The sequence below is a fragment of the Salmo salar genome, chromosome ssa10 (assembly GCF_905237065.1).
Source record: "Salmo salar chromosome ssa10, Ssal_v3.1, whole genome shotgun sequence".
NCBI classification, from domain to species: Eukaryota; Metazoa; Chordata; class Actinopteri; order Salmoniformes; family Salmonidae; genus Salmo; species Salmo salar.
In genome coordinates, this window is record NC_059451.1 from 39,389,216 (window position 1) to 39,408,501 (window position 19,286).

General features: G+C 43.2%; 2 protein-coding genes across 10 annotated transcripts; one reads left to right on the forward strand and one right to left on the reverse strand.

Annotated features, from left to right (window-relative positions):
• Positions 1–384: 384 nt before the first annotated feature.
• Positions 385–13,406, reverse strand: bmb (brambleberry). Of its 5 annotated transcripts, none has more exons than XM_045687757.1 (13): positions 13,142–13,406; positions 10,162–10,443; positions 9,655–9,783; positions 9,079–9,264; positions 8,704–8,926; positions 7,842–7,958; positions 5,272–5,451; positions 4,859–5,065; positions 4,555–4,702; positions 4,262–4,323; positions 4,023–4,150; positions 2,559–2,656; positions 385–1,821 (listed from the first exon to the last, which is right to left on the reverse strand). In XM_045687757.1, exons 1-13 carry the CDS (start codon positions 13,334–13,336, stop codon positions 1,692–1,694), a joined length of 2,085 nt encoding a protein of 694 aa, XP_045543713.1. In that variant the 5' UTR covers positions 13,337–13,406; the 3' UTR covers positions 385–1,691. The 5 variants fall into 5 exon arrangements, with proteins under 5 accessions (XP_045543713.1, XP_045543710.1, XP_045543712.1 ...); XM_045687754.1 differs by having other exon boundaries at positions 4,802–5,065; XM_045687756.1 differs by having other exon boundaries at positions 4,859–5,068.
• Positions 11,183–19,125, forward strand: pycr3 (pyrroline-5-carboxylate reductase 3). Of its 5 annotated transcripts, none has more exons than XM_014123205.2 (7): positions 11,183–11,356; positions 13,607–13,715; positions 14,083–14,147; positions 14,397–14,576; positions 14,854–15,066; positions 16,863–16,955; positions 18,621–19,090. In XM_014123205.2, the coding sequence occupies exons 2-7, from the start codon at positions 13,637–13,639 to the stop codon at positions 18,831–18,833; spliced, it is 843 nt and encodes a 280-aa protein (XP_013978680.1). In that variant the 5' UTR covers positions 11,183–11,356; positions 13,607–13,636; the 3' UTR covers positions 18,834–19,090. The 5 variants fall into 5 exon arrangements, with proteins under 5 accessions (XP_013978680.1, NP_001134655.1, XP_013978679.1 ...); XM_014123202.2 differs by lacking the exon at positions 11,183–11,356 and adding an exon at positions 12,546–13,112; NM_001141183.1 differs by lacking the exon at positions 16,863–16,955 and having other exon boundaries at positions 11,334–11,356; positions 18,621–19,125.
• Positions 19,126–19,286: the final 161 nt, after the last annotated feature.

A 19,286-nucleotide genomic window follows, 5' to 3' on the forward strand; every position in this document is an offset into this window, starting at 1 on the left:
GCTAAACAGTGTTCTCATAGGAACTAACTTAGTTGACAAGCCAGTCTAACTGGCCCAGCAACTCTTTTGTTAGATAAAGAGCAACAAGTCATATTTAGCCTGGTCCTATATCTGTTTGTGCCATCAGTCCACTCCATGTCATGCCAAATGTTTGGCATATGACACTCATGGTATAGGAGTGCAAGGAGTAGAATGTTCACACAGACTAACACGCATTCCTTTGCTGGTGTAGAACACCAAACAATGAATTCTAGGGCTGGTCTCCCAGACAGTTCAGGGCTAGGCTTAATCTAAAAGGCAAACTCAAAGAATCTTAATTGAAAGTGCTTTTTAGTCCAGGATTAGGCTTAATCTGTGTCCTGGAAATGACCCCCTAGTCTCCTGATCATTGAATTGTCCTCTTTGCTTTATTTCCATTAAGACAAACATTTTACATAGTTTCCATTGTCCCCATTTTAGTTCCATACTTCATCTAGATGCCCATAATGGAAAATACATTCTGGATTCTGACATGCTCACTCATATATCTACTCATGATTGTTAATTGGACTTGATCTGTCATTTTTTTAAATTTGGTTATTTGTGAGACATTCTACTTCACTGTTGGAGCTAGTAACAAGCATTTCGCTGCACCTGCGTATTGGTGTGCGCGACCAATTGACTTTGAAATATGCCCTTCACACAAATGTTTACAAACTTTGCATTACTGATATTTTATTATTAATTTTTAAAAATCCAAACAATAGATATGCCCTTCATACAAAAACATTTGCCTTTGACAGGCAGCTTAAAAAAAATGAAATACATTTAAGATCAGAAAAGCACAAATAATATTCCCAACCGTTAGTCAAGTCAGTAATTTATGAGTGCAATTTAGTGCTTTACGGGCAAATCTTTACTTCCATTTACGCGAAATTTCACTTAGTCTCTCAATGACATCAATACATGACTCAAGGAAAATTCATCTTAAGTGAAAGTCATAATTCACCTCCTTTGTCCTCTACATAACTCGGATGCAAATGACAAATCTACACACCCTAAAAAAAATAAAAAGATTCAAAAAATAGATTTAAAAAAAAATAAATAAAAAGAGACTGGTCGGTATCTTGTACACACGGTCCATAAATCATGATAAAAAGCAAACAATCCTGCCTCCATAAACCCTTGTAGAATTCAGTAACATCAGCTTTATCACATTACTTTCACATTTACAGCCAGGGAGTATCCTACTTCAGGATGTCACAGGAACGCGCTTTCATCCACACAGACATAAAAAAAGTTCATACACATGACAACTGGTCATTGCTTTAGACACTACAGACATACCATGGTTTCTCTTACTGTTAGGGTAACAGCCTGATTAAACAAATTTTAAAATAAAAGAATAGGAGAATAGCCCAAATACTTCCTGGGAGGGTGTTAAGGGTCTTGTTCAGTTGGGTACACTAGCAAAACGTTTTGCAACAAAAATCTGTTCTTATTGGTACGATTTCTCGTTTCAAAACGTTTTCTCCTACTGAACTTGCCCCTGGTGGATGGACGAAGGGGTTGGGGGTAGCAGGGCGTGCATTCAAATGGCAGGCTATTCCCTACATAATGCACTACTTTTGAGAAGAGCCCTATGGCCCTGGTCAAAAGTAGTGCACTGTATTAGGAATAGGGTACAATTTGGAACACAGCCAGGGTGTTGTTCAGAGGCGGTTGTAGGAGGTATAGCCACCCTCATGGACGTGGCAGTACTCCTGTCCTAGCACCGCCCACTTCTTACATTGCTGTCCCATCCTGGTAGTGCCATTACACAGCTGACGACCAGACACAGAGCTGCCAGGGGACAGGAGGAGAGAGAGGGGGAAAGGAGGAAAATAAAAAGCACTTTTGAGGGGGATCAGTTTGAGCAAGGCGAGGTGCAGAAGTCATCTTGGTCACATAATGAATAGTTATTTCAGATACAAGGTGATTTGTAGATCAGGGATTCTGCACAGCCCAACTGCAATGTAGTCTAAAAACACACCATCTGTCCTCCTGTGCTGGTCACAATGGTGAGAACTATGGAGTTGATTGACCTCCAGAACCATTCTAACTTGTATCAAATACCTCTGTGATCAAACCATCTGTACAAGGCTAACGCCACAGTAGTAATCATTTCTTCCTCTATAAACATTGAATGAGGTGTGGCATAAAGTCATTTTATTGGTCATCATTGGTTGTACTAAAATAAATCAGAAAGTAAACATAATTCTCACAATGCACACAAGTAATCCCTGGTCCCGCTAAACATCACATAGGTGTGGCATAATGTGATCTGACATGACACAATCATCTTTAGTTGTAGCAAGGTAAGCCAGGCAGTGTAATTGATAAGGTCAACTTCTCACACCTATAAAAACTATGCGCACACGCACCTAGCTATTCACATACAGTACAGGTGTGGCATAGCAAAAGTGTCACACGGCGTATCATTGTTGGTTTTACTAAGTCACACTATATAAAAGTCAAACATTGCAAACAGAGTTCATGCTTGAACCTGCTAAACGTATCAGGTTGGTTAGAACGCTAACCTGTTGCTGGCCAGGGATTGGTTGGGGCTGGCGCTCTGTGATTTGCTCACTGCATCCATCATTCCTCCCAGGTTCCTTTGGGGCAGACCTAGGACAGCCTGCCAATCAGAACACAAAATGTCAAGAATAGACTACTAATCTGAAAACAGTATGTCTGATGACAGAGCCAATAATAATCTGTATGTGTAGCAGTAAAGGCTCCGCAGAGGACCATCCTCAGTGAATTTCATAAAAATAAAGTTTTCCTTTTTAGATAAAACTATACTAATATAAATCACATCACCAAATAATTGATTAAAAACACTATTTTGAAAAGGTCTACAGTAGCCTCAACAGCCCTCTAGGGTAGCACCATGGTGTAGCCAGAGGACAGCTAGCTTCTGTCCTCCTCTGGGTACATTGACTTCAATAGAAAACCTAGGAGGCTCATGGTTCTCAACCCCTTCCATAGACTTACACAGTAATTATGACAACTTCCGTAGGACATCCTCCAACCTATCAGAGTTCTTGCACCATGAACTGACATGTTGCCCACCCAATCAAAGAATTTGAAAATGTATCTAGTACTGAAAGCATAAGCTACAGCTAGCTAGCACTGCAGAGCATAAACATGTGATGAGTAGTTGACAAAGAGAGAAAGAGAACAGTTTAAGTGTCTTTTTTTCCCCCTCACTTACTTAGCTAGTAAATGCAGATAGCTAGTTTATCCTACTGAAACACCCTGCTCAAACAGAAGGATGTTATGTTAGCTAGCTGGCTATGACTTGCCAACACAACACTGGAACTCTTCCAAGTCAAGGTAAGCTTCTGGTTTGACTAATTTATTGCCACTGGGGTAACTGCTTACTGACTGTACACTAACGTTACTGCATGATTGTAGCGGGTTTACTAACGCTGTAGTTCTATTAGCCATGCGGAGTATGATGTATCTCTCGACCTGTGTGCACCTACATTGTAAACTGTCATTCATAGGCTAGGTTGTAGTAACCTCATGATGGGTATAGGGAAAATGTGAGTATCATGTAGTAGCCTAAACCAATCACTGTTACATTGAACTGGGTGAAAGAAAGTCATCCAACATGCTGTAATAGAAATAAGGCCATGCTCATGAAAAAAAAGAAAATAATCTTAAATGGCACTGATGTGTAGCTAACCCTAACCACACATAGATACCCTAATGCCTAACCATTGGGGTTAGCAGTGTGGTTAAGGTTAGGTTTAAAAATCAGATTTTATGACTGTGGCAGCTACTAACATGTGCCCCTTATGGGGGAAGTCACCTAAAAGTAATCAGTAAAAGCAATCAATGAGTAATCCAAAAGTTTGTGATTAGAATTTTGGCCAGGTAACTAGTAACCGAATTACATTTAGTAAGTAATCTACATAAACCTACTGGTTATCAGAGTTTGACACTAATACCCTCCATCTCCCTTAAGGACATTAATCTGCTATATTCATGCTCACCGCAGAGAGACTAGGCCGACACTTGAACCTGGGAGTAGAGTGGTTCAGTGAGCCCATACCAGGCACAAACCTGGCCTCAGCCATGTAGTGGGCATGGGAGGGAGACAATGCTGCTATGCAGGGGTCACCTGGAAATGATTAGAAAAATGAAATAACAGAGCCAAGAGAATAGTGTTTCCCATTCATTTTGAGAGGAATTCTGAAGAGAACATGGTCCTTTTGTAGTGTGTGTTACACACCAGTCATGAAGCTGTCCTGGTCCAGCAGGTCTCCTGGCTCCATGAGACCATCCAGCTCATCTCTGAGAGTATGGAGAAGAAATAAGTATCAGCTACATTATATCAAACTTAGTCAGTTCACATAATTAGCAGTAGCCACCCTTTACCGTCCAGGGCCACTTTGAAAATAAGTACTTTCATTTATGCTTTCATGAGTTTTCCCTCTGGTAAATGCACATCTTGTGATGCATGTTTTATTAGCAAATCTGAAGTCAAATGTAATTCGATTCTGGAGCTACCCTACCGTCACTCACCTCTGGGGGGTGGAGGAGGATGGGCCACAGGAGTGGGGGTAGTGGTGGCTTTCTGGTTCCAGGGTCTTCTGATTGGGGAGCAGCCTGGGGATCTTCTTTCCTCTCATCTGAGAACACGCCCACAACACCTGCATCGCCAACCAGTAGCCTGAGGAGAGGGTAATGACATCACAATAGTCCACATCACCCATAAGAGGGCTAATTATTAATATCCCAGTCAGTCATGAGGGATAGGGTGAGAACACACCCTTTTGTGGTTTCCAGTGAGAGGGGCAGCAACACACACACAAAACCCTGCCCGTACCGAGTGACAGTGTGAGCAGCAGCATGCTAAGACTGGGCAGGTCCAGGGCAGGCTGATGGTTGACCTCAGCCACAGCGTTGAGCGGGACTGTGAAGAGCAGCATGGCTCGGGAGAAGGACGGACAGCGCAGGAACGTCAGTACCACCGCACACAGCATGAAGTACCCAGCATGCACCACACATGTCCACACCGCAGCCAGGCTTAGACCTGCTGGACAGGAACACAGGGAGGGAAATTTACTGCAAAATGTGTGTACCTGATGAAAGAACTAAGATTAAATGTTCCTTCTCACTACAAAAGAAGATATCTGTTGACCTTTGCAATAAAATGCATCTGGTGGTCTAAAGTTGTGTACCTGGTCTGATTCTAAAAAAAAATGAGTCAATATATATATATATATACACACACACTACCTGCCCAGCCCAGGTAACCCTGGATAATATGAAGCCTCTCTTCTAGACAACGCTGCATGTTGTCAAGGTAACGCAGCATGGTTCCCAGGGTTCCATTCATGCGTTCCAGTTTTCCCATGAGATCCATGTAGTACTGAGCTGTCAGTTTCTGATACTGCAGGAACCCAGACATACTGTGGTCTGCGATCACGTTCCCATGGAGACAAGGAGAAAAACAAATGATCAGATCCATACAATTAAAGATACAGAATTTCACTACATCAATGATAAACAATGTCAAATTAGCTATAATATAACAATTAAATTGTCAGACAATAGTGTATCATGTCATTTAAACCTGCATAAATAATTTACACAGCGTTTTTTGGTTTTTGAAAGTAGACCCTGAAACCAAAAGTACAATTTGACAGCTCCTGTTTGCTAGTGTTGCCCACTCGCCAGAATCATTATTTATGCGACTACAGAAAATGGCAATTTAGGTTAAGTGCAGTAAATTATTCAGTCACATTCTCCATCTTGACCTCAATGAGAATAGAGAAAGCAAGGGATGTGGAAGCGGCTCTGCTACCGTGGTACAACCAAACCAAGAATCCAGGGGTACCGGTGAGAGTTCCACTGCTCAGGGAAATGGCCAATCAACTAGCCCAGGAACTTGGACATCCTGAATTCACCACGTCGAGCAGGTGACTTGAAAGTTGGAAGAGCCATTCAATCAAAATCAGATTAGCAGTGCATGGAGAAAAATCAAGAAGCACAGACTCCCGCACCGAACAGTGGATCACTCAGAATACTAATATAATCTATGGGATCCAGGGTTGCCAGGTCAAGCTAAAAAAAAAAAAAAAGTGTTTTTTTTTTTACAGCAATTGAGTTGCCATATCTATACAATAAACCCTTTTTCCATGACATTATCGAGCAAATTAAGGAATATCATAGTAACGACGTTGGAAGCTTAATTCGGGTTTCCTCAAAATAATAGCAAACTATGACAAAGGAATTTGAATGTGGCAAAAGAAAATAATTCACTCTTATTAAACTCAAAAGATTTTTCAATCAATGGATGTCGATTTAACTCGTTTGCTATGATTAAGCAATAAGGCACGGTATATGGCCAATGTTCTTAAATGCAACGTGCCTGGATACAGCCGTTAGCCGTGGTACATTGGCCATATAACATAAACCCCCGGGTATAATAGCCTTCTTGCAATTATAAAACTGGTTACCAACATAATTAGAACAGTATAAAGTAATGTTTTGTCACACCCGTGCTATATGGCCTGATATACCACGGCTTTATGACAATCAGCATTCAGGGCTCGAACCAGGTTTATAATTGTAAATAAATCCCCTTTGTGCATAACTATAGATAAATATGAGAGGAGAGTTTGAGTGAAGAAAGTTGGATAGAGGATTTCGAAATCTCTGAGCAAGAAACACTTGGATGAATATATATATATATATATATATATATATATATATATACATATATATACATATACATATATAAAAATAATATTAGCCTATTTTCTGGCATTTGTGCTGTTATTATGTGCCAGATGTTAAGACTACAATCCGTTATAAAAATGGCCCATTTGCGAGATTGACTTGTCATTTCAATAGACATAGGCTACAGACTAAAATTTGAGTTTTTGATTGTAATTACATTTTGTCATAGTTTGCTTAGATAAAGACAGGGAGCCTATAGCCCGATAGGCTAGTCTACAGTAGCCTAGACAAGATGTAAACTGAACGATTTAGCAGACTGCCTAGTTCAAATTTCCAGACTTATTTATTCAACATGAATAGCAAGGCGATTTCACAATAAGAGGTGCTTGTTTCCCCAATACCCTGCTGGAATAGGCTCCTAAGGATGTGGTCATAATTACAATCACTGAATTAAATATGAATAATATGTATATGAATGTCAACAACAACCAGTGTTTATTTTACCTGTAGCCTAATCTGATTTGCTGTCAATCTAATATGTTCATAATAACACAAGGCTACAACAATAAACTGAAGTTTTAGGCTACTTACTAAAATTGGTTTGCCAGCTCCAGATAGGCTACACAAGTGGCACAAATGTATTTGCAATGACTCCAGTAATAGTCATTTCAACATAATTATTGTATCAAATGGCAGCCGACAATGGCATATACATTAAGACTACTTGATGGCCAACGGAGGCAAACGTATAATTCTCCACATTTAGCCTAATGTCAGTTTCATTGAGGACTATTCCCCATAAAAGGAACCACGTGAGGGAGTTCCATAACTTCCATTTGAAATTTCCACTCAGGCAGCCCCCGAGACCCAAAAACTGAGCATGCATAAAGCACTTCCCTTGATAACGTTTTGTTTAAGCAGTCAACATTAGAATGCAGTTTAAAGTATTTAACAAGTTAATAAAATTGTCCTAAAAAGACCTCAAAACTTAGATAAGTAGCATTTGCAACCAAATACAGATCATTCATTGCATTTATCCAGAATCAGTAGATTTACCCCAAATTACAAGTTAGTGTGATGAACATACACGTTGCTTTTGCATGGTGTGTGCATGCGCATCTTACCTATTTTGCTATAGATGTCCTTTGCGCGCCCACTGACCTCAGCAAGGTCATCCAGAATGGCCTTGTGACCCTCCTGCACCTCTGACCCTTGATCCTTTAGCTGCTCACTAACATTCTCTAGAAGGGAGGTAGGGGACATGAAGTGAACATGATCTCACAAGCATTTTTGTAAGGAGTCAGTGAGTGCACAGAGCAAAAACAGACCACTAACAGTGTTGAGAAAGAGAGCAATGTCCCATAAGAGCATGTGAGAGAGAAAGTGCTAGGAGTGAACAAGACTATTATCACAGATAGAACAATGAGACAGATATTTCACTGGATGTATAAATGAAGCACCGTTTTGGCTTTTCCACTCACTACCAAATATGGTAGTGAGATGAAGCGTCCACTTGCCAGCAGCGGGAGAAGATGGAACGAGATGGATTTTGGCCGACATTCTGCACATTCTCATAGATTAAACATTCTCAATACAGTTGTTCGCAAAACTACAATCTGTTATGAACAGAGTGGACTAAGTTTTATAGACTTTACCCGTTGCAAAAGTTTATTTTTTAAATCACCTTGTTTAGGAGTGCAAAGACAAATTGAGTTATTGCACACGCGCACTTCAGAGTAGGCATTCCCTAACAGAAATATGCAGATGCATGCTAGAATGCGCTAATAGGATCTCGCTAGCTCGTGCTTGGCTCTGCTCACCTCCTTGCTTGTTCTGCCCACTATGACTCATTTGTTTCCGCTGGAAACGACAGGCTGTGGTCTATCTTGGTTAAGTTATAAAAAGTAGTCGGTATTATTGTGGATTAAGGCTGTGAAATAGAGAACAACAAACAGTGTGTGTGTTTGTGTATGCATCTCCTCTTACCCATCCTGTGTGTGATTCCCTGGATGAGCTGGGCCACCAGTTCCTGTCCGGAGGCAATGAGGGCCTTCTCCTGGCCAAGACGCTCCAGGTTAGACGAGAGCGAGGTCTCCAGCTGCTCCTGGCCCTCCCACAGTGCCCCCTGCTGGACCACCAGGGCACTGTGACCCTCCAGCAGCCTCTCCAGGGAGGCCGAAGTCAGATCCTTCAGCTCCAGCTGACCCTCCTGTTGTAGAACACAGCAGAGACATTCAAGTCCACATATTATGACAGAAAACAGAGAAAGAAAAACAGACCTCTCCCTTTGAAATAGAAGGGGAAAAGGAGAGTGAGAAGGGGGGACAGAACAAGGGAGAGATTGACAAAAAGACAACTGACCTTCAGGTCCTTCATGGCGTCCAGTTGGCTGGTTGCCGTAGAGATTAGCGCGTTGACGGTGAGCTCGGCCCGGCGGCGGAAGTGCTGCTGACGGGTGGCGTAACACACGGAGCGTGCCCGGTTGCTCACTATGTGGTAAGCATTCCACGTGTCCGAGTCCATGTCCGCTGTGCACTGCTTTAGGGACTGGCAGGAGAAGAGGGTGAACATACTGTAGAGACACTATGAAATCAGCTTCAGTGCTGTGCATGCCAACTGGGTCGAGCTCAGGCACAAAATGAAACAGAAGCGGGAGGCACTACCTGAAGTTCTCCAATAAACTGTTTTTCCATTACAAATCATTTAAAAACTATTTGCTGCAGTATGTCCTAATACAAATGACCCAGATTCAGACTGGAAAATATGGTACTCACTAACAATTCTGCCTTTAACCTACCAAGTCCTCTAACATCAGTGACTAGGACAGAACTGTATTAACATTCTAATATTTTAACAACTTGACTCCCAAAACAATTTAAAAAAAAAAATAGTTTCTAGATCTCTTAGCTGGAACAAATTATACATCTCGGAGCGTACCATGTCCTCAGTGCAGGGGTACGTCCTACGCCCCTCCACCTCTGCCTGGCAGTTGAACAGGACAACGCCCAGTTTGGCCAGCTGCTCCTCTGATAGGCTAGCGCAGGTCGACTTCAGCTGGGCAATCACCTGCAGGGAGAGGGACAGACTTTTTCTACTGGCTGATGATAGGGGATGATCAATATGAAGTCAGTTTGTTTTAAAGAAATGCATTAAACTGATGAGTGGATCTGCCTTGCATCTTCTCTGAGGTGCTGTGATGCCCATGAACATGCCTATAAAGCCATTATGCTTCAGTGTCAATGCCTGGTGAAATAAATAGTTGTTATGTGGACATATAGCCCAAGCTTTCTTTGGGAAAGAATAACAGTAGGATGCATCATCATGCTGACTGCTCAGCCAAGGGTTCATAGACAATATTCATAATGGTTGAAACACTGATTCTGTTATCTAAGCGAGAAGACCTGACTAATGTTGTGTAGATAATAATACTGTCCGTCACATTACCCGGTAATGACAGCTGTCCAACGGGCTGAGCTCCATATTTTTTGCCTCTGCTAGGAACTTTTCATCGGCTACCGTCATCTCGAACGGTTGGGCATCTCCCTCAGGTAGTCCAGGGTCCAGTGAAGGGGCGAGGGCTGGAGCCCCTGGCTGCGTCGGCTTCAACCAGTCAAAAAAACCGCTCACTGGACCACACTGGGAGGCCAGCACGCAGACCAGCAGCAGTTTAAGGCCCATCTGACTGGTCATCACCAGCCGAGCCATCTGAGTGCTGGAGAAAGTAGCCTACACAGGGAGAATATGTACACATGAAGTTTGAATGTGTACATTCAAACTTGCAATGTCAGTGACAGACAAGTTGCGTAAAACACGCTTGATTGATTGGCTAGGCCTGACAGCTGAAGAAGTGCATTAACTCTCCATTAAAATGCCTAGGCTTTAGTTCAGCGAGAAACCAGCGTAGACAACCAGGGATCAAAGCCCACTGTTTTTTATTATGGGGGGCATATGTTATTCAATTCATTATGGACCGACTTCGACTCAAACAAAAGATAATGTCGGATGCAGCGCCCTCTCTGAACCTGCACTGCACAGGTGACAGGCGGTGTGGCCGGACATGCAGACGGTAAAATATAATTTGGAATCATTGCATTGAACTAAACAGGCGATACTACCGTGTGCATGTTTTATTTTCATTATATCCGAATCTACTTAATGAAAATAAACTATTGGCTTAAAAACAACCATTGAAGCAAAGCTAAATCTTAATGACACACTACCAAATTCAAAAGTTATGCTAAATTACCTCAGAATATATTTGTACTTCTGTTATTTCGTCGGATTTCCGCTGGTACAATCCTTCGTTGATTCTGATGAGCCAAACCCAGCTGATTTGAATGAGAACCCTTTCATTTCTTCCATCCACATTCATCTGTTTTAAATGGTACATGAAACAGCCAATCGGATCAGCGTCTTTCTGGATCTCACGAGATACATAACCAGGAACAGGATTGGCCAATTGTCCCTTTGAGCTTTGGCAGATTCGTAGATCTTTCCATCATATGTGTCCTTTATGGTACATATAACTGAAGTTGAGATGATATACAGATCAGATAATGTGCAGCAACTTGCTCAGACAGGAAGACTCGTGTGTCAGCTGAGCTCAAAGCCTCTACAAAATCCCTGGATTTGATTGAAGGTAACCATAACTAGGCAACTGTATAATGCATATATATCTGAAATAAAGTGACGTCAATTTGAATCATATGCTAGCTAGCTACCTAGTTAGTTAAAATGTTGAGCTGTAGTAGCTAGCAGCTTGTTGTGGTTCTAGTTGGAAAAGCACACGTGTGTGAGCCCGACGATTTGTGTTAGTACTGTCAGAAGTGACTGGGACTCAAACCCACGGGCCCTGTGTCTGTCAGTCCAACACCTAGTTAGCAATTGAATTCAAAGGGGCTTTATTGGCATGGGAAACGTGTTTACATTGCCAAGCGAGTGAAATAAACTAACAAAAGTGAAGACACAAATCAGCAACAACAACAAAAAACGATTATAATTTAACAGTAATTATAAACTGGGTGGTTCGAGCCCTGAATTGCCCTTAGCCATGGTATATTGGCCATATACCACACACCCTCGTACCTTATTGCTTAAATATTTCACTCGTAAATGTTTTAGACATTTCAAGAGTTGTATTATCAGCTATGTACATACGAATAGTAGGGGAAGATAAATATTGGTTTGTGCTTCTCATGTTGCGCTTTCTCGTGGCCACAAATCTTGCTGCTGTGATTTCACACTGCGGTATTTTGCCTAACAGATATGGGAGTTTATCAATGCTTGAGTTGTTTTCAAATTCTTTGTGGGTCTGTGTGATCTGTGGGAAATATGTATCTCTAATGTGGCCATACATTTATCAGGAGATTAGCTCTTACACCAAGAGGTCTGAATGAGGGACGTCTAAATATATATATAAAAAGTGTGTTAACATTTGTTATCTTTTTCTTATTATACCAATATCGTAACATACTGACCAATAGGTATTTATCAAATCATTTTTCTTAACGTGTTATTGAAACGTTTAATAAAATAATGGTTTATGGCCTATGAGGGCTTTTATTATGAAGGCTGAAACCGGAAGTTTATTTGTTATTGTTCCGGCAGTAAAGTGTTTCCACTAGTTACCACAGCCACAAAGTCAACAGCCTATATCTTTAATATTAATTAAAACAAAAATTACATTTTTGGTCTTAATTTAAGGTTAGGCATAAGGTTAGTGTGTTTAAGATTAGGGTTAGGTTTAAAATCTGATTTTAAGAAGATACATTTTCGAAATAGGCGGGGTTTATGACATTGTGGCGTTGGTAACTAGTGACGCCCCCAGCAAAGCATAGGTGGAATGTGTATAATCCGATCGAGATCCATTCGGAATATTCGGACAGATCAATATTATAATTTGATCACTACATATCACAGCCTAAAAAACTTTTAGTAAAAAAATGGCTGCCATGAAAAAATACTTCTGGGACTCGGAGGAGACTGAATATATGTTAAAAGTTTTAAGGGAGCTGGACATAGCGAAGCACTTGGACGGTCGAAAGGTTCGAAACCTGAAATTGTTCAAGGTAGCAGAGAAGAGAATGAAACAGGCCGGGTATCACAGATCAATTGACCAGATAAGGCACCGGTGGAAAGTTCTCAAGACATCGTATTATAGCTGGAATAACAACCAGCAAACAGTGAAACTTACTCGTTTCCCACAATATGCAACCACGATGCAATCAATCATGGATGAATCTGAAACATGGAGCCGCTCGCATGGCACCAACAGCGGCCCTGTTCGTATTCGGAATAGGCCTAAGCCTACAGTGCATGACGAAGAGACAGAAGATTCCGAAGAAGAAGCAACTGCTGCTCAGTCGTTGCATGATCATTCTACTGTGGATGTCATTGTAGGCAATGGACTAATTTGATTTCTTACCATTGCCCAGATGTCAAGCCCATGATTATGTTGTCTGTGCCCTGGCACTGTATCCCCTATGCAGTGCACGACTTTTGACCCGAACCCTAAGGGAAAGGGGGATACCTGAATGCATTTAACCGAAATGTGTCTTCCGCATTTAACCCAACCCCTCTGAATCAGAGCGGTGCGGGGGGCTGCCTTAATCGACGTCATCAGCACCCGGGGAGCATTTGTTGTGGGGGTTAACTGCCTTGCTCAAGGGAAGAATGGCAGATTTTTCCACTTTTTCCACACAGGCATTCAAACAAGCAACCTTACTGTCCCAACACTTTAACCGCTAGGCTACCTGCCACCCCACTATGAGCCCATATCTAAAGTAGTACACGTTATAGTGTGCCATTTGAGACGCAAGCGATCATGTCATTGATGCCCCTGTTATGGTTCATTGGTATGACTAGGGATTTATCTTTGCCCCCCATGCAGATCAAGACAGACCCAGAGACTCCTCCTGAGATGGACTCTAACCTGAGAATCGGCTTCATCGGGGCAGGCAACATGGCCTACGGGATAGCCAAGGGAGTCCTGCAGTCTGGTAGGTCAACAGGGAGAATATAGTGTGTGTGTCTTCATCAGGGTAACATGGCCTACAGGATAGCCAAGGGAATCTAGTGTGTGTGTGTGTGTCAGGGTTGAGGTATATTAGAATTGAAGTCGGTCAATTCAGGAAGTGATTTGAATATAAAATTCCAATCTGTAAAAACTTCTTACATAAATAGCTTCTCCTTTTCAGTTAATTGAGAAGTCATTGAAAGTAGATGCCCTTTTTTCAAATATTGAATTGGAATTTCAGTTTACTTCCTGAACTAACTGACTTCAATTAGAATTGACCCCAACCCTGGTGTGTGTGTGAGTGAGACTCTTTACTTGCCCCAAAAAACTTGCAGGATGTTTAATTGCAGGAGATGTCCCTCCCACCAATGTTAAAGTGAGCGCACCCTCCGCAAGGAACTTTGGTCGCTTTCAGGTATACATTCCTCCTCTTTTTTTCCACACACACTTATTTTCTCTCCACCCCTGTCAGCCGATGTCAATCACTGTATTTGAATTGATGAATCTATTGCTCTACGTGTGTGTGTGTGTGTGTGTGTGTGTGTGTGTGTGTGTGTGTGTGTGTGTGTGTGTGTGTGTGTGTGTGTGTGTGTGTGTGTGTGTGTGTGTGTGTGATGCTCAATGCGCAGAGCTACCATTCACCTCTGTTTTCATTTTATTTCAGGAGTTGGGGGTGGCTGTCACCCACTCCAATGCAGAGCTGGTCAGTAGCTGTGACTTGGTGTTCGTGGCGGTCAAACCACACCTCGTCACAACCATTCTCAGTGAGATTACAGACTGCGTCACCCGGAAACACATCATCGTTTCCGTGGCAGCAGGTGTAACCTTGGCAACGCTTCAGGGGGTGAGTCCAGATGAGAGGGTTTTTAAACTATTGCTTAGTAACTTGAGTTGCTTGATTGGTTGATCAGATATCTGATAGACATGCCTGGCAATTTTCTTTGCAGACAAGAAAAAGGCAAGAACATTTTTAGCAATAAAGCAAAAGACCATAATTGTATAATTTTGTGTTTTGGTCTCTGTCACATGCCCTCTTTCTTCTCTTCTTCTTCTTCCATCCATCCGAACACCGCTGTCCCTGTCACCCTCCTTCTCTCATCTCCCTCCCCCCTCTCCTCCAGCTCCTGCCATTTGACACTGTGGTTTTGAGACTGATGCCCAACCTTCCCTGTCTGGTCCAGCAAGGGGCACTGTTGTTCTCGCGGGGGACACGGGCGCGACAGGAGGACGGGGATCTGCTCCGCTCGCTGCTTCAACACTGTGGCCTGGTGGAGGAGGGGCCCGAGGCCTGGATAGACATCCACACTGGGCTCAGTGGCAGTGGGGTGGCCTTTGTGAGTGGGAGGAGGAGGGATGGGCTAACCAAGGATATTCAACTCTTACCCTACGAGTTCCAGAGCCTGTTGGTTTTCTGTTCTACCTGATCATTAATTGCACACACTTGGTGTCCTAGGTCTAAGTCAGTCCTGACTGGAGGGCAACAATGGAAAAAATGCAGTGGAACTGGCTTCAAGGTCCAGAGTTGAGTTTGAAGGGCCTAATCTATTGAATTTTCACTCATTGTTAGTCGCTAAGGATAAGAGTGTCTACTTAAATGTAAATGTAAAATGGATCAAGGAGGAAAGAGAAGGATGGAGGGTAGGTAGGGATTTTTAAAATGTATATTATTTCACCTTTATTTAAACAGGTAGGCTAGTTGAGAACAAGTTCTCATTTACAACTGCAACCTGGCCAAGATAAAGCAAAGCAGTTTGACACATACAACAACACATGGAATAAACAAACATACAGTAGAAAAAGTCTATATACAATGTGTGCAAATGAGGTAGGATAAGGGGGTAAGGCAATAAATAGGCCATGGTGGTGACGTAATTACAATATACCAATTTAACACTTGAGTGATAGATGTGCAGAAGATAAATGTGCAAGTAGAGATACTGGGGTTCAAAGGAGCAAGATAAATACAGTATGGGAATGAGGTAGTTGGATGGACTATTTACAGATGGGCTATGTGCAGTGATCTGTGAGCTGCTCTGACAGCTGGTGCTTAAAGTTAGTGAGGGAGATATGAGTCTCCAGCTTCAGTAATTTTTGCAATTCGTTCTAGTCATTGGCAGCAGAGAACTGGAAGCAAAGGCGCCCAAAGGAGGAATTGGCTTTGGGGGTGACCAGTGAGATATACCTGCTGGAGCGCGTGCTACGGATGGGTGCTGCTATGGCGACCAGTGAGCTGAGATAAGGCGGGGCTTTACCTAGGAAAGACTTGTAGATGACCTGGAGCCAGTGGGTTTAGCGATGAGTATGAAGCAAGGGCCAGCCAACGAGAGCGTACAGGTCGCAGTGGTGGGTAGTATATGGGGCTTTGATGACAAAACGGATGGCACTGTGATAGACTGCATCCAATTTGTTGAGTAGAGTGTTGGAGGCTAATTTGTAAATTACATTGCCGAAGTTGAGGATCGGTAGGATGGTCAGTTTTACGAGGGTAAAACTGTTTGGCAGCATGAGTGAAGGATGCTTTGTTGCGAAATAGGAAGCCATTTCTAGATTTAATTTTGGATTGGTGATGCTTAATGTGAGTCTGGAAGGAGAATTTACAGTCTAGCCAGACACCTAGGTATTTGTAGTTGTCCACATATTCTAAGTCAGAACCGTCCAGAGTAGTGATTCTGGATGAGCGGGCAGGTGCAGGCAGCGATCGGTTGAAGAGCATGCATTTAGTTTTACTTGCATTTAAGAGCAGTTGGAGGCCACGGAAGGAGAGTTGTATGGCATTGAAGCTCGTCTGGAGGTTAGTTAACACAGTGTCCAAAGAAGGGCCAGAAGAATACAGAATGGTGTCGTCTGCATAGAGGTGGATCAGAGAATCACCAGCAGCAAGAGCGACATCATTGATGTATACAGAGAAGAGAGTCGGCCTGAGAATTGAACCCTGTGGCACCCCCATAGACTGCCAGAGGTCCGGACAACAGGCCCTCCGATTTGACACACTGAACTCTGTCAGAGAAGTAGTTGGATAGAGGGATGAAGGTAAAGAAAGGAGAGATGGAGTGGGAGAAGGATGGGATGGAGAAGACAAAACTGAAAGGGGTAATGTTCTGGTTATAACAGAGAGTCATTGGCCCTGCAGGTGTATCTGTTTGCAGAGGCGCTGGCTGAGGGAGCGGTGAAGATGGGCATGCCCAGTGCTCTGGCCCATAGCATCGCTGCTCAGACTGTATTGGTGAGCTTTTGGTTTCATAAAGCAGCCCTCATTTGTATTATACACTGCTCAAAAAAAAATAAAGGGAACACTTAAACAACACAATGTAACTCCAAGTCAATCACACTTCTGTGAAATCAAACTGTCCACTTAGGAAGCAACACTGATTGACAATAAATTTCACATGCTGTTGTGCAAATGGAATAAACAACAGGTGGAAATTATAGGCAATTAGCAAGTCACCCCCAATAAAGGAGTGGTTCTGCAGGTGGTGACCACAGACCACTTCTCAGTTCCTATGCTTCCTGGCTGATGTTTTGGTCACTTTTGAATGCTGGCGGTGCTTTCACTCTAGTGGTAGCATGAGATGGAGTCTACAACCCACACAAGTGGCTCAGGTAGTGCAGCTGATCCAGCATGGCACATCAATGCGAGCTGTGGCAAGAAGGTTTGCTGTGTCTGTCAGCGTAGTGTCCAGAGCATGGAGGCGCTACCAGGAGACAGGCCAGTACATCAGGAGACGTGGAGGAGGCCGTAGGAGGGCAACAACCCAGCAGCAGGACCGCTACCTCTGCCTTTGTGCAAGGAGGAGCAGGAGGAGCACTGCTAGAGCCCTGCAAAATGACCTCCAGCAGGCCACAAATGTGCATGTGTCTGCTCAGACGGTCAGAAACAGACTCCATGAGGGTGGTATGAGGGCCCGACGTCCACAGGTGGGGGTTGTGCTTACAGCCCAACACCGTGCAGGACGTTTGGCATTTGCCAGAGAACACCAAGATTGGCAAATTCGCCACTGGCGCCCTGTGCTCTTCACAGATGAAAGCAGGTTCACACTGAGCACATGTGACAGAGTCTGGAGACGCCGTGGAGAACGTTCTGCTGCCTGCAACATCCTCCAGCATGACCGGTTTGGCGGTGGGTCAGTCATGGTGTGGGGTGGCATTTCTTTGGGGGGCCGCACAGCCCTCCATGTGCTCGCCAGAGGTAGCCTGACTGCCATTAGGTAGCGAGATGAGATCCTCAGACCCCTTGTGAGACCATATGCTGGTGCGGTTGGCCCTGGGTTCCTCCTAATGCAAGACAATGCTAGACCTCATGTGGCTGGAGTGTGTCAGCAGTTCCTGCAAGAGGAAGGCATTGATGCTATGGACTGGCCCGCCCGTTCCCCAGACCTGAATCCAATTGAGCACATCTGGGACATCATGTCTCGCTCCATCCACCAACGCCACATTGCACCACAGACTGTCCAGGAGTTGGCGGATGCTTTGGTCCAGGTCTGGGAGGAGATCGCTCAGGAGATCATCCGCCACCTCATCAGGAGCATGCCCAGGCATTGTAGTTAGGTCATACAGGCACGTGGAGGCCACACACACTACGGAGCCTCATTTTTACTTGTTTTAAGGACATTACATCAAAGTTGGATCAGCCTGTAGTGTGGTTTTCCACTTTAATTTTGAGTGTGACTCCAAATCCAGACCTCCATAAATTGGATTTCCATTGATTATTTTTGTGTGATTTTGTTGTCAGCACATTCAACTATGTAAAGAAAAAAGTATTTAATAAGATTATTTCATTCATTCAGATCTAGGATGTGTTATTTTAGTGTTCCCTTTATTTTTTGGAGCAATGTATTAGCACAGGTACTTCTGTATCTCTGTTCATGTGTAATGTTCTTCTCTGTTCTAGGGGGCAGGCCAGTTGTTGAGGGACTCAGGGAAGCATCCAGCCCAACTGCGTTCGGAGGTGTGTACACCAGGAGGCACCACTATCTTCGGGCTTCATGCCATGGAGCAGGGGGGTGTGAGGGCCGCCACCATGACCGCTGTGGAGACTGCTACTGAGAGGGCCAGGGAGCTGGGCAGGAAGTCGGCGCCTACGGCCACAGAAAATAGGAAGTGAGGTCGTTTTGGCCCATAGTAACTGATTCAGGAAATGTAGAATTTTTTGGTTGCTCTCTGCCCAATGCCCACAGAAACCACTTCAGTCTTCAACTTTGTTACGGTTAGAGCCTAATCTAACTACAAATCTGACTGGAGGAGTTGTTCAAGGGCAGATAGTGATTATGAAGAATACAGCAAGATGCGTCAAATCAGCGCTAATCCAGTTATCTTCATAATTTATCAATGTTCATTTGAATTAAAGTGAATTTATTGGTATTTTCAGTTTTTGTTATTAAAATAATGTTGTACCTATCTGCTCTAAACTGATGGCTATGAACAGGTGCTGTACATTCACACTGTTAATTCAGATGGTCCTTATAGAGCCTGCACATAATATGATATTGGAAATTACTTACAATGTATTTGAGTGGTACTGTACATTAATGTACTAAAAGTACATTTCCATTCTTCT